Source organism: Thermobia domestica, chromosome 4 (assembly GCF_964235325.1).
Source record: "Thermobia domestica chromosome 4, izTheDome1.hap1.1, whole genome shotgun sequence".
Taxonomy (NCBI): Eukaryota; Metazoa; Arthropoda; class Insecta; order Zygentoma; family Lepismatidae; genus Thermobia; species Thermobia domestica.
This window is the reverse complement of record NC_137457.1, coordinates 309,357,020-309,384,024: the sequence shown is the minus strand read 5'-3', so window position 1 is coordinate 309,384,024 and position 27,005 is coordinate 309,357,020. Positions and strand designations below refer to the sequence as shown.

The 27,005-nt window shown below is 34.5% G+C and overlaps 1 protein-coding gene across 5 annotated transcripts in view; it reads right to left on the bottom strand.

Moving 5' to 3' along the window:
• Positions 1 to 27,005, bottom strand: part of LOC145684286 (uncharacterized) — a 68,970-nt gene that overhangs the window by 31,470 nt on the left and 10,495 nt on the right. For 4 of the 5 annotated variants that reach the window (XR_014131270.1, XM_081756442.1, XM_081756441.1 and 1 more), the window contains exon 2: positions 24,370 to 24,939. Coding sequence is in view for 4 of the 5 variants with exons in the window: in XM_081756442.1 (XP_081612568.1) it covers positions 24,370 to 24,415 (46 nt within the window). In the remaining variant the exon portion in view is untranslated. Of the gene's footprint in view, positions 1 to 10,928; positions 12,980 to 24,369; positions 24,940 to 27,005 lie in introns of those variants that run through there. The other variant, XM_081756439.1, reaches the window with a different exon arrangement.

Below are 27,005 nucleotides of genomic sequence, written 5' to 3'. Positions count from 1 at the left end.
CTCAGGCTCACGCTGTCTCAACTGGGCTCGCGCTCACATATTTTCTTGGGGCTCGAGCTCACTTGCACTCGGGCTCACTTCTCTGAGTTGGGCTTGCACTGACTTGTTTCATTGAGGCTCAGGCTCAATTATTGAGCCCGAGCCCAGTTGAGCGCAAGAGCCATGCTCGCGAGCTTGTACACCTTAATGGGCTGATTAATGGCGTATGCCCCCTCCAATTTCAACCCTGATGGAGTTGTTACAATTAATCGGAGTTTTCTAACTTTTCTTATTTTTGTGGAAGCTCAAACTATTATCTAAATTGAATTTTGTTAAAATAATGTGAGTCACTTTTATATCGACTTTTATTGTTTCTGTTTGCAGAATCTACGTGGATAGAGCTATCATTTAGTTACAAAATAATGTTCTTTCTTATCTCATAGAAATACCTGACACGTTAATACTAAACTTCGTTAAAACAACTGCTTTAACAAAAGAACTAGTCCTACAAGTCATACGTTGTCTATGCAGCTGAAATTTGAAATACTGTTGATTGATTAATTGATTATCTTTCACTGTCCCCTTTTATCAGCGAGGCTATATGAGACATGGACTTATAGTTGTAACATGGAATTTGAACCACTGTCGTTCAATACTTTCCCACAAGGAATCGATCATCAAAGTCGCGCGTGCTAGCCACTAGACCAGTGGGAGGGCTTGTAATACTGTTGTCCAATGATTTTTATTAAGAATATATTATAGGTGATTTTTTTTATCGTTTAGTCAGCGTAACAAAGATGTCCAAATAACAGTATGATATACTGATTGTGAATGTGATCTTCAAGTATTGAACCATTGTGTGATCCACAATCCAGTATACACCTTCTGAATCCCTGTCACCAAGGCATTTAAAGTGAAAATGTTAGTGCTCTGAAGAATGTTAACCCTCCCCCCGTCCCATCCCCATTCTTAAGAAACCAAATATCCAACCCCGAGTGAGTGAAGCGGAAATCGACCTTGGCCGATGATAATTTTTTGCTCAGGAACTGCATGAATTAGTAAGTACAACAAAATTAGTAAATCCCAGGAATGTTAAAAGCAGACCTTCACTTTTAAGTTTTATTGAATTGCCAAGCCTCGAGACTCACTCATTGTCGTACTCTGTAGATAATAGCTATGTATCCGAGACCATGCTTCAAAACCATACCTTGAGAAAGAAGTATACGTGGCGTACGTAAAATCATATGTTACATTTGTAGACCCTGTAGTTTTTGGACTGCAAACGTATAACTGAAAATGCATGTTTTATAATACTTTCTGTAAGTGTTCCTTCACTTTTAAGTTTTATTGAATTGCCAAGCCTCGAGACTCACTCATTGTCGAACTCTGTAGATAATAGCTATGTATCCGAGACAGGGTGCGAATTGGCGGGGGGATGCCAGGGATTTCCCCCCCTGACAAAAATCTTTCCCCCTCTGGAGAAGAAAATTTTTATCCCTGGTAGGGATAATTTTCCCCCTCTGGAGTATTTTTAAATAGACATGAAGATAGAAAAAGGGAACAATTCTTACTTTGCGTAGCTACACTAATATTGCTTGAGTGAAAATTTATGACACATCTTACATCTCAACTGTTTTGTACTTGTTAGTGTGTATATATATATATATATATATATATATATATATGTGTGTGTGTGTGTGTGTGTGTGTGTGTGTGTGAGGACGGTGCGCATATGGGTGAAATTCATCCCCCCCAGGGGAAAATTTTTCAATTCGCACACTGATCCGAGACCATGCTTCAAAACCATACCTTGAGAAAGAAGTGTACGTGGCGTACGTAAAATCATATGTTACATTTGTAAACCCTGTAGTTTTTGGACTGCAAACGTAGAACTGAAAATGCATGTAAGTGTTCCATGTGTACGTACTTTCCGTATGAAACAATATGAACGGTCAGGATCTCATATACAAATGGACGTATACAACATACATATATGTACCGGTACAGGACCGGATTTAGGAGGGTGAACCGGTGCACGTGCACCACCTTCGTTGTAAATATACACTATCTAAAATGAGAAACTATCAGTGAAAATAGCAAGACTTCCCGAAACTTTCTTTTGTCATGTTTCCGTTTGGGGATTAAAAGAAAGAGGAGTTTTGCAAAAGCGATAGTTTAAGTTGATTTTCTGAATTTCAAGGAAACAGATTCACCAAGCAAAGCAAATATAACATTTGTCAAGTAGGGAAGAAAGAAGCCAGGAAGAGAGAAGAATTTTTCCTGCATATCGTTGGCGACCCTCTTTAAATGTCGCGGACATAAGCTCACCTATGTTAATGCACAAGCGGACATAAGCTCACCACTAATAATATAATTGTGTTATAGAGCTCCTCCGTGGCTAAGCGGTTAGCGTACGCGCTTATGGCGTGGGAGACCCGGGTTCGATTCCCGGCGGAAGCTCATGTGGTTCGGATTCCACGTTAATCAGTAGGTCCACGTCTCATATAGCCTCGCTGCTGAACGGGACGTTAAACTCAAAATCAACTCAACTCATAATTGTGTTATAAGATAATTAATGCAATAAAGAATACAATAATGATAACTAACTACATTTATAGGTTAATTAATTTAATTGCAAAGGAAAATAAACCTGAATAAAATAAATACAAGTAAGCAATGAAAAATGGCAAATGGAAAATATGACAAAAATGAAAACTAGACTTTGAATGTTAATATGAAGTAGATTTTGAATATTAAAATATAAATTGGAAACGGATTTGGACAAACAAAAAATACTACTTCATTTTACTGAAGAAAGCAATCCAACCCCCTCTCCTATGCTGAAACTTTCGGTGCAAGAAATTTTGCAGCACAGAAATACCGGAAAAAATTTTGGGGACAGGTATCTTTATTTTTTTCGCTATGGCTGAAAGCATCTGATATATATTCCATTTCGCTTTAGAAAAACGTATGATGGGTATAAAGAGGTATTGAAATCTAGACTTTGACTAGCAGTAGGCCTAATCCAGTAGAAAATAGAGCTATTAATGCTATATATCATTGTCAGATATAAAAATAAAATAATAAGGATGTTGCAGGGTTTAATGTATTAAACGCGGGCGGACTTTAAGGAACTTGAAATAAAATGCTACTGATATTTAAATCTGGGCTTTGACTACTAGTAGGCCTAGTTCCTCAATAGAAAATAGGCTATATGACTAAAGTCATATATGAATTATCAGACATCAGAATAAAATATTAAGAATGTTGCAGTGTTCAAGTCTTAAGGCTGTCATCAGACTTGCTGACCAATACTCATCAAATGAATCTCTTTCTTATTTACTGAGATCAAAACAACTCATGAACCAAAAAAAAAAGCTTACTGTTAGTAAATAAGAAAGATATTTGTTTGAGTGTTGGTCTGCAAGCACGACGGCAGCACTAAGAAGCAAGGCCTAAATATATCTGAGTATAATGATTTCGTAAAAAAAAAAAATACCAGTCCTGTTAGCAAGCAAATTCTATTATGTAAGTATTCATGCCTAATCATTAAATTATTTTAATGCAGTTGATGAATTGTCAGGCTTATAAGAAAACAAAGGCTTATAAGGCTTACTGTCGCCTATGCTTCACACATTAAACTTGCAACATCCCTATTTTATTCTGATATCTGATAACTGCTATACGACATACAGCTCTACTTTCTACAGAGTTATTTGGCCTATTTGTAATTGTAGTCAAAAGCTAGATTTTGATATCCAGGGCATTTTATTACAAGTTCCTCAAGGTCTGCCCACGTTCAATACAACGCAACTCCGCAACGTCCTTATTATTTTTTTATACCTGATAGATAAGTCATATAAGATAGTAGCTCCATTTTCTGCTTAGGAAGTAACTAACATCTGAATTTCAATATTCGATGAATTTTATTACAAGTCCCTCAAGGGAACTTATGTTTGCTATCGGTGAGCTTTTGTCCGTCCCTGTAATATAAGACTGTCGGTGAGCTTTTTGCCGGTCAGCTTATGTCCGGTGAGCTTTCTGCCGGTGAGCTTATGTCCGACACCCACATTACACCGAAGTGCTCACAATAACAGATTGTAATATACATCCATGAACATAAACAAGGGAGCGTATAACCTGTTGGCTTCTATCTAGAATTTGAGGGAGTGAATAGTTTGTATTAACAAACGAGCAATATTTTCTAAAGTTAATTCTGTAGTAGTTTGTTTATTTCTTTGCGTTTCCAACTTCTGATGAAAAAATTTGCCTATTAAGTGATATGACACCTCCATGAATACCGGGTTGATATAACATCTCCATGAATACCGGGATGATATAGTCTTAATGCGATTTCTTTACATGTTTTCCTGGAACCTGGAGCCCCACAATAGTGTTCCCATTCGGAGGGCCTGCACCTTCTAAGTCCATTAGATTACTTTTTCCCCTTACTTTGAAGCAAGAACTTTATTTTTTTAACTTTGTGACTTCCCTCCGGAGCAACCTCTACTTTTAATTATGTATTTGAAAGCATATTGTCCTGCTAAAATACATTAAATATGAATATTTCTTAATTTAGGCTAAGTTTAAGAGTATTAAAACTGAAAATTTGAAAGTATGCGTTGATTATAGCCTGTATTTTGTTAAAACAACACCAAAGAAAATTAGAAGTTAATGGAAGCTCAATAAAGGTGTTTATGAATGAAATTTATGTCATAGCATTAGTTTGAGTCGAGAAGTTATGTATAATACTTTCGAAAATGATAAGCATATTGTGGTTCTAGTTTTCAGTTCATCTTTACATTTCCTTATGTATATTAAAAGCCGGTTCTTTAATGGCGTAACATAACGGAAAAATAGTACTTATAGTACTTATATAAAATGAGGTAATATTAAGGACTACGTTAAAAGAGGAAATGTAATTATGTCAATTTACGAAGCTATCTTGAACTTTAGAATGTTTTGTGTTTGTTTGTTTGTAGCTTAATATTTATTTTCATCAGTGAGGTTATATGAGATCTCGCTCGTCTGGAAGATGAGAATACTTACCACTTATTCACAGTGAATCAATATGAATAAGTGCTGACAACTCTTAGCTATTTCGTCAGGTATGTGCTAATCTTCACGGTAATAAGATTTGATAAATCCGCAATGAAAATATTGTGTCAAACATCAAAATCGAGTTGTAACCAGGGGTAAAAATGGATCTGAAAAGGTTGGAGAAGGCATGACGTCATGCAGTCCCCTGTACCTATCTTTGCCCACTATATTTTTAGGAAGTGGAGGGACGCCATAGATATTTTTGGAAGTGGGGGATGACGTCTCCCGTGTTTTCCCTCACTTTTAACTCTGGTTGTAACAAACGATACGCCATCGTTTCAGGGTAGCTTTCGAAAAAAGATTTTAATGAAAGGAGGTGTGTGTGTCTTATTTTTTTGGATGTTGAATTGCTTTCTTTTTTTAATAGCCCATTGACTTATATGAGGAAGTATTTTCTTTTAAATAGACGAGATTTTAATCATTCAATTTTACTAATTTCTTCTTCTGGCCTATTTAAGAGTTCCTTGCTTTAATAATATTCAATGCAATATTGTTTTAGTTTTTATTTATAGCGGTATATATTAAAATTACATAATACAGTAGTTAAATTTCGCATAGAATACATTTAAAGATCTTAAGAAGAAGTAGTCAATAAAATTAACAGGCTAAAACTCTTTTATTTCAAAAAATTAAATCAATGTTTCCTCATATAAATTAATGGGCTGAATAACCATTACGGTGCAAGTTATCAACATTCTTAAGAGCTACTCTTGTTTATTGGGATTTAAAGAAGCTACAATTAAATAATACATAATTATTTCGCTCGACTTTTCTATGAACCCACAGCTTCATTAGTTGCTAAAATTTCCTACTTCGCAAGGTCAAGTAGTTTCCTTACTCTATGATCTCACAAAAGAAAGCTTAGGTCATGGAAGTTGTTTGTTACTAAAACAACCAAAACACATACCTGCATCAAACGAATACCATCCTCTCATAATAACCATGGAAAAGTCGGTTCTCTATCGAAAGGTGTTTGAAATCCTCTGCACAATAAAATGACAGCTCAGACCTCAAGAATGTGATTTTTCTTTTTGTAAAGTTGTTTTTCTTCCTTTACAATTCTGCACATGGAATGAGTTTCCTATTTTTTTGACTCTAAAGCAAACGAGTGCACGTGAGTGTGAAGTGAGCACGGGCTCGCACTCAATTTAACCCGCGCTCGCTCGGGCTCACGTTCACTTCTCTCAACTGAGCTTGCACTCACTCGGGCTCGCGCTCACTTCCCTCAACTGGGCTCGCGCTCACTTGAGCTCGCGATCACTTCTCCCAACTGGGGTCGCTCTCACTCGGACTCGCGATCACTTCTCTGAACTGGGCTCGCGATCACTTCTGTTAACTGGGCTCGCGCTCACTTATTTCATTGGGGCTCGGGCTCACTCGGGCTCGCGCTCAATTGTTGAGCCCGACCCCGGTTGAGCGTGAGTGCCGAGCTCACGAGCGTCGGGCTCGCGAGTTTGGACACCTATGCCTTAGACTATAATATTGAGGAAATTGTATTTAAGATTTTAATAGGAAATTGATTGGACATTTTGGGCATTTGGTCAGATCATGTATGTAAAGTACTTATACTAATTATCTTTTTCTTCTTTTTTATGTTTCTCTATTGTCCCAATTTTACAGATGCCTCCTACCCACCTCTACTGAAATACTATGATCACCCTCACACTTTCATTGAAAGCACCCTCCCAGTTCTCAAATAACGACACTTCCTTTATTTATCTTCCCTGAGCTATTTTCTTACGATACCTTGATATTCTTACCTGAGTTGCCAACCCTGTTTTTCACCGGAAGTAAGTCTTCGGATAATAATTTTACCGCATTTTACCCTAATTTTCCTTATTTTCCATTCTTCTCCACAATTCCACTATTTTGTCCAACCAACCCCCCAAGACGCCATTCGATCCATCCATGATGCTTGCACATTTAGGTGCCTTGACTTTGAAAACGTCTTTTCAAAAGCCTAATAACAGGTATTTTAGTCAAATGTTACTTTACTTTCCCAATATCATTATCCTTTTTTGAACTCCTGTGCCCCCCCCAAACAGCTATTATAACTTGTCATTCGTTTTGTTTTCATCCTTCTGTTTATAAACGAACATCAGCCATTACTATACCGACAGTCTTTGCGAAAACTCCCATCCCTCCGTCATAGCGTCATGGCAATCATCTTGGAAATTCTCATGTTTACATTTTCCCACGGTTTAGAAACTATGTTTCTTTGCCAAATTTTCGCTACAATTTATATTTCTTTATATTATAACATCTCTATTTTCACCTTTTGTCCCTTCTGATACACACCCTCTCTTAATCTTCATCCTAGATGCACATATACAGTCACATGTTTCTCTTGACCTCAAAAAGTATTCCCTTTCTCCCGTTTATTTTTTTTCTTTTTCCTACAACCCCTTTCGTACCAAAATGCAGCACACCACGGCTAAGAGAAAGAGGACCTATGGACATCAATAGATATCAGCACTACAATTTGAACTCCACAATTTAGCCACCAACCTACGCCAAGAAGGATACGTTGCCGAACGTTATTTCTTCATTATTAACACTCATATTTTTATGCACGTAATACTCACCTTATAACACGTCAAGTAAGTTTTTTGCTTCACAGAAAATAGCAACTATAAATATATTATACTCATACATTTTCAAGCACTTTTACAGTTGATGTATCCCTTCACGCCCAGCGACAAAGCAGCAGCTTAGTCGATAACATCTGCCATCTGGTGACAGCTATTTCAACTTCACTACGTCCTTTGCACATGGTCAACGACTAGGTTGGCCTAGATTATCTCACAGCCGAAGCTGAGCTGATTCAGCATTCTACAGCTTCAAGTTCAATGTTAAAAACAAGACCATGTGCTTTAGTTCATTTTGTTATGTATCTTAAATATTACGTCAATAATGTATACGGAACAAAAGACAGGAACTATCCAAGACATTGAAACATGATGCTATCAAGATACATATATTTACATATTGACAAATTAAGTCTTTCTTGTGTGTTTATTCTTCGTCTACGTTAACTATTGGAGAAATATTGATTGATTGGTATAGTACTATATTTTATTGTCTGTTAACGTGAGTGATTTAAGTGTTTTTTTTTCAGTGATGTGTGATTAATTATTATTTTTATATATAATATAGTACAAAATATACAGTATGTTCAATAAGTAATTGGACCTGAAACGACAGCGTTCCTTTTCCCGTCGTTCAGTAAGATTTAGTGGCGGGAATGTATAGATATTGGATTTCCCTCATGCTATTAGTATACAGTAAATAAACAAATCAAGATTTAATAAAGATTTATTTTTTTCTCTTTATTTTCTGTGAATGATGAGAAACAGTCGTAACTTAGAATAATAAGACAGTCAGCAAACATTTCAAAATTCTCTTCAGCAGACGATTCCTCATTCTTCATTCTTGGTAAATTTATGTAACTTATGTAAGCTGATGTAAACGAATTGTTCCGTAACTGATGACAAATTATTAAATAAGTCGAGAATTCCATTCACCTTGCACTTTCCTGAATCCTTACAGTGCGTACTTTGGATGTTTTCCGTAATTTCAACGGCCATCTTCCTTCTTTGGTTGGTATGAAAACGTCCCAGGACCCGAAAGATGGGAGAAGCACACGAGAAGCAGAGAAGTACACGAGGAGCGAGTGTGAGCAATAGCAGGAGAGATCTATTCCAACTCCCACGCGAATTTGGTACCGAGGCCAAGACATGGAGACGACCAGTCGACGCCCAGAAACTGAGGTACGGAACACGCTTCCAAGGTCTTAAACGCCCTAACAATCTTCCTTTTCTTTCTTCCTAAACTAGGACCCTCGACTCTTTTTTTTTTTAATATTAGTTCTTATTTATTTCTACCCATATAAACTAAAAACGCTCGTCTTCTCAGATACGTCTAATTCCACCAGTGAGCTATATTCTCCGAATTAACGATTATAGTTTCTTTTCATTCTTCAAAACAACAACGAAAGCTTTCCAACCGAATGCAAAAGCATAAGACTACTAAACCAGTTTCCATCCACAAGTCATAGTTGCAAAAACGTAATTCTTTGACCTCCTTTCGGAATATAGAACGTCTCTCATCTATATAAGTCAACTTCTTATGAACTCTAACAAAAAATTCCTTCTTCCGCACAATATAGGCTTAAATAATAAAGACCACTTTTAAAAATCGTTAATTTCCCTATAATACATAATATTCTATAAAATAATCTAATCAAATATTTTCAACAAACAAATTTACGAATTAATATAATATCATTATATTATAAAAACATCTAATATCCATAGACAAAACCAATCCTAATATTTGATATAGGAAAGTTAGGCAATAGGAGGCATAAAAGTGTCATCTAACAGATCGCAAAGAAGCACACAAATCTTCTGGCGCCGCATCCATCGTTATAAACTATAAAAGAGCCGACAAATAGGAAAATACCTTTAGCGCTTCGCAAACCAAAGTTTATAAAAGGTAACCGCGGCTCGTGTGTTAAAATCACGCGGTCATCCAAAGTCAACCAGGATCTATAAAGAAAAGCCGCAACGGGAGCAAACAGTAATGGCGCCAACAGAAAGGTCATACACACGTCATAAATTCAATATCATATTGATCGGAGTTTGATTAAAGATTAATTAAAGTAATAAGAGTTTGATATCAAAATCTAATTAAAAATTAAAAAACAACAAAGTTTACCCAATTTAGGTTATAAATTTGATATCAAAATTTAATTAAAATTATAAACAATTTTACCCAATTTAGGTTATAAATTTCATATCAAAAAGGATACGCTCTAAAAATTATGGGAAAATCACTTCATCTGCTTACCTTGCATCCAAAAAAAGGTCAAAAATGGTCTCTAAGGACCTAAAAGTCACCAAAATTGTGTAACTAACTCCCACTTTCGTGAATTATACCTACAATTAAAAAGTAGACCGTAAGAAAAAAAAGTGTCCAATTTCTACTCCACATTTCAAAAGTTCTCCCTCACAAGAAAGGGTCCAAATGTATGAATCGGGTTGCAGAATGAGGCATAGTGAGCCTGATAGATGTGAAAATATGTAAATGTGCAAAGTTATAGCCACTGAGTGCCATAAGACATCGAGGGGAAGGCTGTAAAAGTTGGTTCGAGATGGACTATGTTATGTTACAGAAATACATCAAATAAACTGTTGAATCGTAAAAATACTGAAAGATAGACGTTGCAAACGGTGGTACTTTCACATATTGGCAAAAGACGACTCGGTAAAGTAGATCACGAACTTTTACCGCCAGTTTGAAATGTGATATCTTTTGAAAAGGAAATGTAGTGATGTAATGTATCAATTAGAATCAGCGTGTTCTCAAAAGGTCAATTATGAACTTTAGTGCTCATTATCTGCACTTATTTGGAAGATTTACGATCATATTTATAGTTATTTTCGAAAATCTAGGAGACTGATACTCGTATGTTGAAAGTTTGTGTTATCACGAAAACAAATGTAAGTTAAGCATATACAAGCCAAGAAAACTAACAGTGAAACTTGATACCAAATTGTATATTAGTGCATTATTATTTATGGTATTACTTCCAATTTGTTTCATATAGTGCCTGGTTCTGTTAAGAGAACTGTTCTGGTACGGAATAACCTCTTCTGTTTTTTTTTTTTTTTTTTTTTTTTTATCTTTGCGCTTTTGGTCGAAAACAATGTGCAGTATATAGCTACCTTTGGTTGTTAATTTTCTTAAAAGTACGTAAGTCCGTACAGAGCAACTATGTTGGAAATTCATTATTAAGCGGATAAAATACGCATGCGCTGAGATTGACGTAAAATACGATAGTCTATAGTTGGACTTAAGTTTTCTTCAGGTAGGTGACGGTGTCACCCGGACGGAAGTTCATGAATTACTACAAAAATTATATTTTGTTGAGAATTTCAAATGCTCTGCATACAAATTCGCTGAATTGTATATGGCAGTACAGCGTTTCTATGCACCAAATGCTACAAAATACCGAGGCCGATGAAAGTTAAGTTTTGGAATGAAAATTGACATTCCATATCTAATTTTATGGGAACCATCTTTATTTGATTATGTCTATCATCTCAAATTGTACAGTATCTTAAGAAAGTCCTTCGGTCTTGGCGCTAAATTTGTAGAACTATTTACTTCGTGAGGCTAACACTCCAAGCTTTCGCTTTTCCATCAAACTGCGAATAACTGTTTTTCTCAGCCTGGTACTTCATGTTATGTTTGTGTCTACGAAGTTTTCTTCCGGAAAGATTTATCTTATGACGATTCATATAGTTTAAATTATCGTTCGATTTTTGGAACTGTTAATATAGCGTAATACATGGCATAACATACTATTAAAAAGTATGATTTAATTAGTGTAGAATTATATCTTCAAAACATTTTTATGCATGCAAAAAATATATATACTTCAAGGTTGAATTGTTTTATTTTAAGGTGTATATAAATATATATATATAAACGAGTGTGTATGAAATCTTTAAAAAAAATAATGAAACACTACTTATTTTTTACTAACCTCTATTCCTAATCTGTGCCTTTCTTCAACATAATCAACTATCAATCGTAATCCATAATTACAATAATCTTGCTTTAACAAATCAGTTCAAATGAACATTGTTAGGACATATGCTTTAGGATGTGAAACTTTAAACTAGATTTCTGATGGAAAGATCTATTACATTCATTACAGGTATAAGGTTTCTCACCTGTATGTCTTCTCATGTGTATTTTTAAAGTTCCATCTTGACGAAATACATTACCACATACTTGACATGAGTAAGGTTTTTCACCTGTGTGTGTTCTAATGTGTAATGTCAAAGTACGCTTATCCCGAAAGTAATTTCCACATGTCTTACATTTGTATGGTTTTATTCCAATATGGCATAACATATGTTTCTCTAGAGAAGATTTCTGAAGAAACGACCGACCACATATCTCACAAGTATATTGAATTACTTTTGGGTGTAAAGCCATATGAGATTTTAAAGAGCATCCGTGGTGAAATTTTAAACCACACTCAAAGCAACGAAGAAGTTCCTTCTGTTGGTTAGATAAATGATAGTTTAAGTGACTTCTCCTACGGAACGTTTTCCCACACTCTTCACAACTGTACGGTTTAAGATTAATATGAATGAAAATATGTGATTGTAGCTTTGATTTTCTTGAATATGTTTTTCCACAAAAGTCGCAAATGACTGGACTTACATTCGAATGGGTAAACATGTGGCTTCTCAAATCTGTCTTTTGACGAAAGCGCGAGCCACATTTTTCACAGGTATGTGGTTTTTCTCCTGTATGTTGAAGCATGTGTATTTCCAGGTACCATTTATCACGAAAGAACCTTTTACACTGGTTACATGAGTAAGGTTTTTCAGCTGTGTGCGTTAACATATGATATGTTAAATGACTTTTCCGACGAAAAGTTTTAGTGCAGCTTTCACAAGAATATGGCTTCTCATATAAATGAATTAGTACGTGACTTTTAAGAGCACCTTTATGACGAAACAATTTATTGCATTGATCGCATCTGTATGGGTACTCGTTTCTGTGAAATATCATGTGTGTCTTTAGGTAATACTTTCGACTAAATGCGGAACCACATTTTACACAAGTATATGGTCTTTTATCAGAATGTACTGAGGTATGGAGTTGTAAATTGCCCTTTTGACGAAATAATTTTCCACACTTAGTACAGGAATATGGCTTTTCATTTGTATGAATAGTCATGTGTTTTCTTAAATTGCCCTTTTCGTAGAAACATCTACCACACTGGTAACACGAATAAGAAGTTTTATTTGTAGTCATTAACATGTGAGCTTCGAAATCAGTCACGTGCAATTCTTTACTTGCTGTAATATTTTGCCTACAATCGAAGGGAAGAAAAAAGAGGTAAGATTATATAATATAATTTCTGGTTGTGTTAAAATTTCCATTTTGATACAGCAGTGTTAATAAGAATGTAATAAAATACCATAATCACTATTTAGGTCACTAATTGTAATGTTCGTTTCAATTTTGGTTTGTGATTGAGCATAAACATGAACCAAAGGGAACAAGATAAGTAATGTATGACACCTTTATGATTATTTTCGCACAATTTTTCTTGAAATATACATAGAACTAGGCATATTCAGAAATAGTGCATTATGTTGTGTGGAATCTTATTGCAAAAGAGAAGATTCTATCCACTTGTAGAATTAATAACACAAGCTGGCTACTATCCTCGAGTAGATTACACTTTTGTTGTATGACATCAATTGCCCCTCAGAGTCTTCGTCATTACAAGTTCATATACACAGGTAAAAATTATTTCATAACGCACTGTAAAAATATAATTTTCATAAAATTTTAGGAAGTCACCAGTGAAATCGAACCCGAGAGCCCTAACCACTTGCATTCTAAAAGGTAAACAAATCGTTGGTTGTGGAGCAGGTTTTCTCTTTAGTAACAAGACGAAGCTGGCTCGTTTATACAGTTCTGCAGTGTGTCTCCCCCTTTCTCCACGCACATTACTTTTTGGCTGCATGTTCAGGAAACTGCCAAACAAATCTTTCCATCAATTTAAAATGTTATCTGTATCAGTAAGAACTGTTCCATCAGCTTTCTTTAATATATAACCACGAGTTTCAGAGTTTTTCTTAAATTCGTTGATCCTCTTATACATGTCCCGAATATGTTTATTTTTACTGTTGTCTCCAAGCTCCTGAACTTTAGCCTTCAAAAGTCGCGTTTCTTTGTTCTGAAAGTTTTAGAAGTTTCCCGCCTGATGTCTACGAAATTCTGTGAAGTTACTTCATTCGGATTTTGTAGTGAACGTACTTTTGACTGTTTTTTTCTTCTGTGATAGTTTGATGCATTTCTGGTCGAACCACGGTTGGTTCCTACGTATTTCCGCGTCTCCCAATTTTTATTTTACCGAAATTTTAATACTATCTCTAATTTCAATCCAAGTATTCTCAGCACTAGTGCACTCCGAATCTTCCAAAGCCGACGATCAATTAGAAACTTCAACCTGATATTCCTCTCTTACCTGGCTCTGTTCTAATTTGTTTAAATTAAATCTTTTTGTTTTCAGACATTGAATATTGCCTTTATTCAACGATAATCTCTCTTTCATTATCGCTGCTACACGGCAGTTGTCAGTGTCACAATCAGCCCGTCTAAAGGACCAGACGTCAACTATGCTAGATTGTTTTCTTCTATCTACTAAAACGTGATCAAATTGATTATGTGTTTTACCGTCTGGTGAGGTCAAGGTGTATTTATGAAGGTCACGATGTAGAATTTTGTACTCTTCACGATAAGGTTCTTCGATATTGCAAAGTTCACAAGTCTAACACCGTTTTCATTATTTTCTTTATACACACTTTCATTCCCTATAAGTGGTTTGAAAATATCCTCACCTCTTACGTTCGCATTAAAATCCCTTAATAGAATTTTCATATGATATCGCGGGAGTTGCTCAAATATCCATTCCACTTCTTCATAAAAACTATCCTTTATATCGTCACCTTTATCTTCTGTTGGGGCATGTACCAAATCTCATGTCCATTCTCCTTTGCTGAGGTAAATTATCATTCCTTGTCTGAGGCTTCTTGAATGTTTCTGAACTTTTTTTTTTTTTTACAGAATGAGGTTGTTAGCCTTACCCAAACCTTCAAGCTGGAGGAACGTTTCTTGTCTGTCCGCGACTGCTTATTCAGGATATTCGGAGCTAACCTCTATATCTAGAAGCCTTTTCCTCGATCCGTAACCTCAGGACACTCCATGCCGTGGTGACAGGAAGTCACGTTACACGGCCTTCGACATGTCATTAGGACGCTTAATTGACTGCAGAAAATCACGTCAAACTATCTATTACCAGTTTTACTCAATAGCAATCAACATAAAAACGGAAGTGGTCGATTTCACTGAGAGTTTAAATAAAAAGTCAAGAGGGATGTTGGCAATTACTTTTGTAACCCTAATTATTTTTGTAAATCGCTTCTGAATAAAATGTTTCCTACTATCTCCAATTGTTTTGTTCTATATAGATCAATATTGAAACCGTAATTTGTAGTAGCTTGCTTTAACTCCGCTTTTAGTACCGTTAAGGATAGGTATTAAATATATTTTTGGGACGCTTAATCAATTGCAGGAAACAGTTTCTCACTATCATTTTGCTCTATGAGAATCTCCACTAAAACGAGAAATCGTTCATTTCTATCGCTTCCGGTTTGAATATCATCTCCACCTTCCTAACCTTTAAAACTCTACATTCTGGCTAAACTCATAGTAATCCGTCAAATAGTTCAAGATTTTTGCCTGTTGGACTGAAACAAGAAAAGATTCAATATATATATATATATATATAGGAATTTTTGCAAATCAAACTCTTTAATAACCAGAAAGAATTGGTGATGCACTGGAACTCTATTTCAAATATGTAATTAAATACATATATTCTTATCGTCATAATTATATTAGTAACGAACCACAAGTTTACTAAGTAAAGGTGTTTGATTAAGATTAAGTAATATTTGTAGAATATATTCAAAGAACTTCTTGTGATAAAAAACTTTTGGAATACGTGCAAAAATTTACGTAAATCAAACACTGAGTTAATTTTTCAACTGATCCGAAGGACTCAACGGGAAATCACCACCCAAATTAGTATAAAAAGTGCAATTAGAAATCCATCCAAGTGTACGCACTTTGCAAAAGATAATAGTGATAGTTTTTCTTTAAATAAACCCTAATTTGGCAGATTTTAGAGGTCGTTCCTCACGTGTCTATAGTGACAACTCTATATGTAATACAGACCTAACACCCTACTTACTAATTTTACCAATACACAAATGTATTTACTCTATTGTGGTTGTGATTGGTTGATTTATGTATAGGGCCTGTGTCCAACGCAAGCCTATATACGACGAAATAAAGTTTAAGCAATGCGATTAATGTTCCACTGCAATGCGATTAATGTTCTATCTACACTCGAACTCGGGCATCATACAATGAAGAGACACTTGCGAGATAGGCCTATTAGGATAGCGCACTAGAACTAACATAGGTAACAGACCAAGTTTGCGTTGTGGAAATGTATTTGTTGATCGAATTTTGGTTGATTTACAGCAAGTGCTTATAGTTATCCATAGATATTGTTTCTAGTTATTCTTCATATCGTTTTTAATTGCATTCTTGATATTCTTCTTAGTTCTCCTATTATTGATCTGTACAATGAATTCCCTTTCTACATTTAACCCAGAATTTAATTGAAGGTTGATTATCCAAAAGTACTTAATAACAATGTGGACTTATTTATACTTCTAATATCTTTCGAAAGGTTGTTCCACATAAATGATGAAATTGAAAATGCATGAACTCAGTAAAGTAGCAGAAATGCCCATAACGCAAATCTGTGTCATGTAGAAACCATAATTTTAAAAAATTCGCTAACAGATTATCATTTCTAATGACCAAATTTAGCATTTTGCTCTTCTTTCTCTAAACTGCTTGTGTTCGAAAAAGAAATATTGTAAAAACCTTTATTGCGAATATTGTCGTTTAAAAATCAAGTTCATGTAAAATATTTGTACTTATGTTACACATCAATTTGAGTGAAATAGTACAAGTGACAAACGGATAAGAGCTTCCAAACATTTGATTATAACGTTAATTATATTTTATTATATAATTTGGACAATTACATACTTGGAAACCTGTATTCCATTGCTGATAAAATGAATGTTCTATCTGATAACCCTTTGTATGGCTTATAAAAAAGAATTGAATAAATAAAAACCTACCTTCTCGGGTCTTTCGAAATGTCACAAGTCAGAAATGTTAGAACATTGTCTTTCGTAGTTGCCATTTTGTTATGTTTATTTAAAAAAATATCGTATTAAAACATATTTTCTGTTCATTGAACGTAGATAGCTAAATGTTAGTGTCTGATGAAGCCAAATTGTTAGTTGGCGAAACTGTAACAACTGTTGAATTTTAATGAAAATATATAGTTTTGCTCAGCAGGTAATTAGTTCATATCTAAATGTTAGCAAAAAGTGGCGTTGGAATTAAAATGGGGAAAATATCAAGAAATTAAGGAAGTCGATTTTCTCAGTTTATGGATTTTAATATGCCAGTCACGTTACTGAATTTTCTGTATCTTTTCGCAGTGAGTCCTACCAATTATTCTTTGTATTTTCGACGAGGACATACTCGTATTCGAATGAAATATATATAATAATGAAAAGGCGTAAGAAACCTTCCAAGAGATATTGAAGTAATTAAACGTTGAAATAATGAAGTAATTTACGGATGTTACTAAATGAATTTAGCGAATATTCTTAATAAATAGAATCATTGGTCAAAAGTTATATTTGGAATAGCGTATTGGCATCAAACAGAAATTGCATTTGCTAGTGTATGAATGTTCTATCTGATAATCCTTTGTATGGCTGTCTTTTCCCGATACCATGCAAGTTATTCACTGTTACTGACATAAGCTTTATATTATTATTTTTCTATCGATAGGTGTATGATGTTATAAACTAATGTTTGTTTTGGAGACTATTTTCTCCCCACGACTTCAACATTCGCAATCCGTGCTTACATAAGTGGCAAAATTCCTGAAAAGAAACAAAATAATTTGTGACTTGGCTATATTTTGAATTCTGATCATATTGGAAATGGTTGCTTCATGTAAGGAGATCCGGAGATTCGCACACATAGCAACTGAGCTTCTTCAGATATCAGGAAATATGTCTCCTATTTCTCCGTATTTTCTTAATAAATCAAGCTCCCGTTGCAATGTAGGACAGCACCTGCACACAGATGTTAGTACATAATAAAATTTGGAAAGAAGTTAAACTGAGTCGACAGCGTTTGCTCCATCTTTATACGATAATTACAAGCGTTTATATCTTATTTTTATCTCAGTGTGACAACTGTGATTCCTCATGAACCTAACCCCTAGACGAATGTAATAAGAAAAACATACTCTTTCCGCTATTTTGTTTAACATAAACATATTTTGGAGCGAGAAATATGGTTCACAATTACAATGCCAAACAGTCTTTTGTTCACTTCACTTCCGAGTGTAGCTGTGTAATTCCGTTTGCAGAGGTAACAGGTATAAACAACAGTAATCCTTTAACGTATTAATCTAAAACCATTGTATAAGCAGAAGGGGGTCAAAAATTTTTTTCAACATACAATGAACGTTTTATCATTATGAAAAAAGTATGCTTTATGGTATTTTGGGTAATAGATATACAGGTCTTCTTTTGAACGTCCGACGAATATATACTGAATCTAAGGGCGACGGTGGCAATAACGAAACAGATAATGATGAAATAGTTTCCATTGTTGATAACAGAATAATATGTCACATTCCCATATTTCTTGTCTTCTCACACGAATGAACAGAATGAAAGGTGTAACTAATTTGGTAACGATTACTTAGGGTATTTGAAGATGGACCTTTATTATTTAATATTAAATAATACAAATAATAATGATAACACACGTTTTGTGTTTGAAGAGATGATTAAATATATCACCTCAGGAAATATTATGACGTCAGAACAGCAAATTTTATATCTTCCAAAGCAAAACTTACTGTTAATAGAATATAGCAATGTTATGAATTTCCAGCTGTTTATTTGATGGTTGAGCATATTTTGACTAGTCATGAAACATGGCACAGAGTCCTAATAAATAGACCTATTATCTTAAAATCTCACCCCCGTGATTTTTACTTTAGTACGTTAAAAGTACTATTTTTGATCAGTCCACTTAAATGTATCTTATTCATACTTTGGACATTTGGTTAACTAGAAACGTGATGGGTGTAAATAATTTTGAGGAGAAATTTCTCTTTTCACTAAATATACTGATTTAGTAGCTTAGTAAAGAAAAATAAAATTTAAAGGCGGTATTTTTTGCTGATGGATAGAGAGAAAAATTTTTATATAAGAATTTCTATCAGCTAAAATTTTCAAACCAACTTTTCCACGTAAACAAAATTTCAAACGATAAAAACTGGAAAACAAAAATTTGTCTAATTGGAAAAGTCGTAAATATCGTATTGTATAATTTTTTTTATGGAAACAAAAATTAAACAGAAAGACATATGGTAAACCTTTAAACAAGATTTTTTATCAATATTAAAGTCACAACTGTTTTAAAGTTTGGTATTCACCGAATGTATCAGCTTTGTGCAGCTTTGATGTTTCTGGCACACAAAGTATTTCTACCCTACGGTAAACGTATTGCAGTAATTTTGAATACGTTTAACGAGGACAGAAGACATGCACATCATATATCTTGTAGAAGGGGGTTGCATTCTTTCGTGTATTTTCAAACTTAATATGTCTGTCAACGATAATCCACTTCGCCAGTTTTCTATTGTCATTAACCCACTAGCGCCGCGCGTGGTCATATGATCATAGCAGTTAGTATTTATGAAAATAAGCCTTGTATAACATAATTTTAGTAGTTTCTTTACGCTTTATATGTTAACTACTAGGAGAATGTTCTGGTTACGATATTCAGACAAAACAAATTCCATATTGTGGCGTGAATGTAACATAGAGGCACAGTTACCCGCAACGCGCCAGAAATACAGGAAAATATATTATATTTGGGTCATGATTATTGAAGTTATTTTTATCAGTGTGATCGTATGAACACGCAAGGCGTTTAAATAGTTTTATCTCTCTTACATACGTACGTATAGGAGTTGATAATACAGTAAAATTTTGCAGGTATATCAATTTAGAACAGTTTGTACATGCTTTCATTTGATTTACTTTATTCTTTTTACTTTATTATTTTTATTATTATTATTATTATTATTATTATTATTATTATTATTATTATTATAAATGGCTTTTGCAACTCCTCTTACTGGTAATTGTAAGTTTTCCCCTTTAGTTACAGAGCTCTTTCACTTCAACAAATTCTTGATGTTTTAGAATCGGATGACATAGAAGACATATATCCTGACATATATCCTGAACTTCCGAGATCTAACGTCTTTTCGGATGAAGATTCAGGAGAAGGGCATGGAAATAGACCCATCGACAACCTTACAGGGCGTCAATTTACCAGTCATGCTGACGTTGATTTTCAATATAATACTTCACTTGGTGAAGATGACGTGACAATTCAGTCATCACAACTGCGTCTACTTGTAACGGGATTCACCTTGTTATTAATATCGAGCAATATTCAAAAAGTGAAAGGAGAAATTACTCGTGCGTATGAATTCGGAGAATATCAGCAAGCACACGGAACATACTGATCAAATGGATTAGGATATCTAATATTATAGAATTAGCATAAGGTCCAAAAACTGCTGGTGGGCACCTCTCTCTTGAATGATTGATGTATCGTACAAAACGCATGTCTGATAATGAGAAAAGCAAGAATAGGCATCTCACACTTAGAATTTGGAAGACATACTGTACGAACTTCTTTTGCGAAAGTATAAAGCTATTCTATTAGCTGCAGGGTTTCCAGCTATTTCCGAGTCCAACAGTCAACAACATAATGTAAGAGATGACGTTTGCCTTTATGGGAGAGACCACTTAGTGGTTCGGTCTAAGCGTAAACGCTGTGCAAGTACACTGTGTACAAACACAGTTCCTACGAAATGTTTCAAATTCGTAGTGCCTACCTACTTTCTTTTCAATTTCCATAAAGTCCCATAGATAATGTGCTGCATAACCTGACAATTCCATTGTCCAAATACTATGTTTATTTGTCTTCTAAAGTGTAACAATTTCAATGATAATAAATGTCTCTTTTCTTTCACATATGTGTTAATAATTTAACAAAGCATCCATTTAATCATGATACACGGATGTACTTAAACGTCTAGCATGTTCATATGATCACGGGGCAAGCCAAAACACCGTTTACGTCACGAACTCAAAATTTCTCCTGGTCCTTACACCTAAATAACTCAAAATTGCAATTTCCACCGAAATTAAAACAAAAAAATTATTTCGGTCTTAATGTGTTAAAGGGATCCCAGCGGTCTACGAGCAAACGATTTTCAGAATCTCCCAATATTGCTTGCTATGTTCTTCAATAAACTTTCCACAGCCTTGTTTATTCACAATACTATCAATGGTAGCGGCAAAAGCCAGGTTTTACATGGAAAATTAAGAAATATGAAATTTAACTCAAAGCAAAATATTCAATACCAATTTTGGTATGGAATCGAACAGTGTAAAATTGAAAGTATCTCTCAACAGACCGTAAAGAGCTCTTTTAAACGACAGCTAGAATGATTCCTTCCGAGGCACTAATTTTCCCTATCCTCAGTGGTACGATAATTCCAGATTTATCTCCTTAATTTCGTTCCAGATTTTGAGAGAGGAACCTAGAACCGGGAAGGATACCCACCTTTCAAAAATATTTAGGGACATATATCTTTACAACATTTAACTAGCACAAGTTTTAATATTTTACCTTTCGAAGGCATTTAAACAAAAAAAAAATATATATTTCTTTCCGAGAAATTTACTTTATATTTCAATTTATCATAAGTTACGATACAGTTCAAAAACTAAAAGACGAAACAACGTTCTCACTACAAATTATTACTTTTGTCAATTTATACCCATTCAAGATGGGCTTGCCAAATTTACGAAAGTATGTATTCTGGTAATACGGAATATTCACCTGCTTTTACTTTCTGACAATTCCTAAGCTTAAGAGGCGCCAATTGATCCATACGGAAATTTGAGAGCGATGCATAATCTAACCCGGTGATGTTAAAAGTGAATGGGATCAAGATATCCTTCCACAGAATCATGCGGTGCTGAAGCCGAATTTTAGAGGATAAATTAAGAAAAAACCTTGCAAATTAGGACTTTCGACAATTTTTCACCAAGCAAGGAAACAAAAGTGACGTCCGAAATTTTCACAAATATGTATTTTGGTGCTACAAAATTTCTACCAAATTTTATTTGTAGCAATTTCCCACCACACGCGGTTCGACCGATGCACCCCTGCAAAAAAAGTAGAGTAGACCATGATTCCACTCCAAACAACAAAGCTATGGGCAAAAGTAGTCCTTCCAAAATGTATTTGGGCAATTAGAAACATCTGGCCCGGGCGAAGGCAATCTAAATATTTTGCTAACTAATCAGCCAGAGTGGTGAGAGTCTTACTGCTGATAAGTGTTGATGTAATTTTATAGTAGTGGAAATTTTAACTATTGTGGCTGAGAGACTATTATTACATTTTTTGACGCAAAATTTTATGATTATTATTATAAAGAAATGAAGATGTACTATGAATCCATAACATTCCCTTTCCTCGCTCTTAAATATAGAATGAAAACAATGTATGACAGTGCTACAAGTTTGATAATATAGCAGATACGAATCATCATAACTTGCAGATATCAAAAAAAATTTTCGTGCCTAAAAACAAAATGGCCTTCCACATTTCGGGCCAGATTGTATTTGATACAAATTTAGCAGAGTTGTCCTGGGCAGGAGAACACATGAGGAAACTCCGAGATGAACGTTCATTCTCTGGTAATTGAGTTTTCCAGAAGATAAGTGAGTTTCAAAGTCGCTTTTCCCGCATTAGCTGTAAAATACTCCTTTTTTGATATCTTGAATATTAAGTGAACCGTGTCACTAAAGTTTCTTTCCCGTCCAGCAGTGATCTTCGTCAACCCTATTTTGTGGTATGTTCTGAAGGTTACCATAATCTTAAACACTGTACGTTGTGAGATACCTAAGACATTGGCCACTTTAGATACACTTGCTCCACCAAAGCACATCCAGCATTTAGTCCCTTTGAAACTCTATGAGGTCTTTTATTATGCCTCCATTCTACTCCACCTCACCTGCTACAAGATCACCAAACATACTGGACAGGTGCTTCAAAACATCTTCAGTGTTATAATTTCACAGTACCCACAGGTTACAAAATAAAACTGTATCTATTATCTTGATAATCAGTTGCATATAAAAATGCACTTTACCAGTAAATTCACTTTTATGACCACTTAATCATTTACTGAATATATATTTATAATCGAACTTTTAGCATACTGAAGTTGCACTATTGACAAAAACAACTTCAAACCTCCTGTGTTTGTAAAGCAAAATTTCCTTAGTCATAAACGGACACACGTGTTGAATTATTTTTTGCTGCAAATAATTTTCTTTCACTGAGTGAGAGGGTTAATATTTTGAGATTTGAAGCTGTAGTCTCTGCCCGAATGATGAAACGTTAATTGGGCTAGTTCTCTCTTTCTTTGCTTCTATTTGTTGCGTTCATTCTTATTACTGAAGTACTTACATTCTAATCATATGTCGCCTAGAGTATCAACTCCTTACAGCAGATCTAATAGCTAGAAAGGAAATAACAAATGGCTTTTAACGTCTACTACATTTCTGAAAATATTCGTTAAACGGAAGTTACGAAATCCACCACTTACAAAATATAATATTTTAGCGAAGAATTGATAAGAGAAAATTACACATAGATAAAACCATGTTACTATTCCTTGGAAAAGATACAAATATTTCCAAAAGAGTGACAAATGTATATCTAGTTTAAAAAGTAGCGAGTTAAATCAAAGAAAAACTACTACGATCGATCTGCTACATTAAGAGCAATAGTAATATCATGTTTAGGTTCCAAATAGATCTATATAATGGAGCCTATTCATTCTATTATAATCCAGCATTGACACTGTCTGAGATGGGACCTAATTCTTAACAGAGATTACGTAAAATACTCAGGTGTATGCTAGGTTGGTTAACGAAAGAGTTTTCGATAGAAGAAAATATGTGAAGGATAATAATTTCAGTGAATTAAGTGTTCGGTACTTCGCTATTTAAGCTACACTTACGTAGTTAAATATAAGGAATTAGGGGGATGAAATTACAAATTACAACAGGAGACACAAATCGGAAAAATTTGAAATCACACGTGACTTTCTGGAGGTCTACTTCGATGTCATTTATATATAGTTAATTTTATATTGAATGCATAGTACAGGAATATACGAAATATTTGTAAAGTAATTAATTCACAAGTGTTTCTAATATCCCTTTCAACTTCATACGGTGTAGTGTTGGGCAGTGGAAATACGCCACAAACGAATAGAGAAAGCACTTTAATTTTCAGACGAGTACTTCTAATGATATATCTTCAGAGTATTAAGCTGAAGATACTTAGAAAAGATAAAGCATTGGTCTAAAATCCTAAGAAGATATCAAAAAGTAATCTTACCTGGATTTCTGAGAATTGACGCTAATTTTTTTATGATCATTTTCATAGCTGGCTCCTCCTACTTTCACGTCATTAATAATTTCCGACCTAGGATTCTTTGACTCTTTCAGAATGACTTCTTTCTTCAAAATTCCAAACTTCGTGTGAAATTTAGTATTTTCTGCCAATTTGCATTCCGATAAACGTTCGATTACACATATTGCTTTGGAATTTAGTTTCCAATCTACTGTTACATCAGGTTTATTATCTTCTATATCAACTAAAACTTCATTTACCAAATTTTCTTTTATTATACGATATTTTCCAGGTTTACATCCTTCAGTGCTATTGTGTGGACGCAATCTGCATTTCGAACCAGACGCAGAATATTTTCCAATAAAACTATTATTTATCAGTTCATTAATATTATCATTACATGCTTCAAACTTACAGTGTTTCGTAGAATCATTTTCCAATTTTACACCAGTTTTAATCACAGCAACATTTGAAAAGGCGGGATCCATTCTAAATCTTCATTAAGGGTCCTCCAGAATAAGATTTTCGCTCAATATTTAAGCAAAGTACGTCATTCTGGAAGTAGTAGGAAAGAAATTTTTTATAATACTATCCAATCTGTTCTACAAAACAAAGCATATAATACAAATAAAAGATAAAAAATATTGCTCAAAGATGATTTTGAATAATTAGATGAGATAAAATCTTAAGAAGGTTTGAAGTAGGCTTCAGAATAATCTAACACACAAAGGTGTATGTATCGGAGTATTCCAAGTAAGAGATCACAATTTACTGGCTAATAATGTTTAATATATAATCATATTAAACAATACCGACGATATGTATCACTTATTGATCATTCATCAATCGCTACAAGTCTGACCATACATCAGTATCAAAGCTGAACATATTGTACACATTGTCTCACTTGGTAAATTCAATAGATTCCTATTTCCCAGTAGTTGGATATAGAACTGCACCGGTACCAAGAAAAAACATGTCTAAAATACAGGAACATCACTAAACGTGAAACTTCTTGTGGATTTCAATGTAACTGTCACGAAGATGTCACAATTCTTAGACACCAGAAAGTTAAACAGCCTGTAATTTCAACATTAACGACGACAGTACAAGTATTGAGATTGAGAGACGTTTATCCGTTGCAATGATGTTTCAAAATCGAGACACTAGAAGTACTGCAAAAGGAATTATATTTTCTTTGCATTATGCTATGGTAGTGATTTGATTCATTTTAATATTTTAATAACTGTTTTCATTATTTTTACCTAGAGTGAAGAATGCATATTATTATACATTTTGTTTTCTCTATTCTACAACAATCTCAGATAGATACAGAATAGCAATGAAATCTTTATATATAAGCTGTATTTTAGATTTACAAGTGCAGACTTACTAGTGTAAAATCATTACAAATGCTTTATGCACTGCAGCTTTTGCATGCACTGCTTGTTTTCGCACTGCAGCTTTTATGCCACATATCTGTGCGCTGCATTTATAGGCAAATCGAAAAAGAATCATAAATTTTCAACAATTAGTTTTGGCAGCCTTCTAATATTTCATGGGGTAATCTCATATCGCCCAGTGTAAATCTCTTGGAGAACAAGGATATTAGTGAAATAATTATACTAGTGAATACACTTTGTTACATTGTTTCACTGTAAAAGCAACTTACAAGGGAAGAGAGAGATATTACATATCGAAGTCGAAAATGGTTTATATACCAATCGAAAGCACTAATAACGCCTATTACGAAGCTGTAATAAAAAGTTTCCGAATGTATATACTGTGCGAGTAATACGAATATACAGCACAGGGTGTCCAGAAAATCCGTTTACACCCATAGAAATCGCAAAAGATGAGACAGATGCCAAGCAACAAAACACGTGTTTGATCATTTTAAAAGTGCAACGTATCAAAGCAAAAGATGTCCCAGGACCAACTGCAGGGTCCCTCTTGGGGTCCAACTCAAAAATTACAAAAGGTAAGGGGGTCAAGTAGTATATCGTTGTGAACTCGTTGAGAAATGAAATAAGACGGAGCAAGTTTCGACGCTCTAAAATTATTCTGTGCAAAATAGTGGCCGGTCAAAGCGTCAGCAAAAATGTCATTGTAAAGTCTATGACCACCAAAAAAAAAAAATAATAATAATAATAATAATAACCTGAAACGGTGAGACAGCTGTCAAAACAGGAAGACATGTACGTCGTCTTTTCAAAAGCACAATGATTGAAAGTAAAAATGTTTGTCCCATGGTCCCAGACAGGGTCCTAGTTAAAATTTTCAAATGGCCACGGAAGTCAAGTGGCTTATCGTTGGAAAGCTGTTGGGAAATGAAAGAAGATGGAACAAGTTCCGACTCTCTAAAATTACACGGAGTAAAATGGCCTCCATTTAAAATGTCAGCGAAAACATTGTAAAGTCTATGGCCACCCAAAATCCCTGAAACGGTGAGACAGATGTCAAAACAGGAAAACACGTGTATCATCATTTCAAAAGTACAATGATTGAAAGTAAAAATATTTGTCCCAAGGTCCTCCACAGAGTCCCAGAAGGGATCATACTCGAAATTTTCAAACGGCAAGGGTGTTCAAGTAGCACATCGTTTAAAGCTGTTGTTAAAT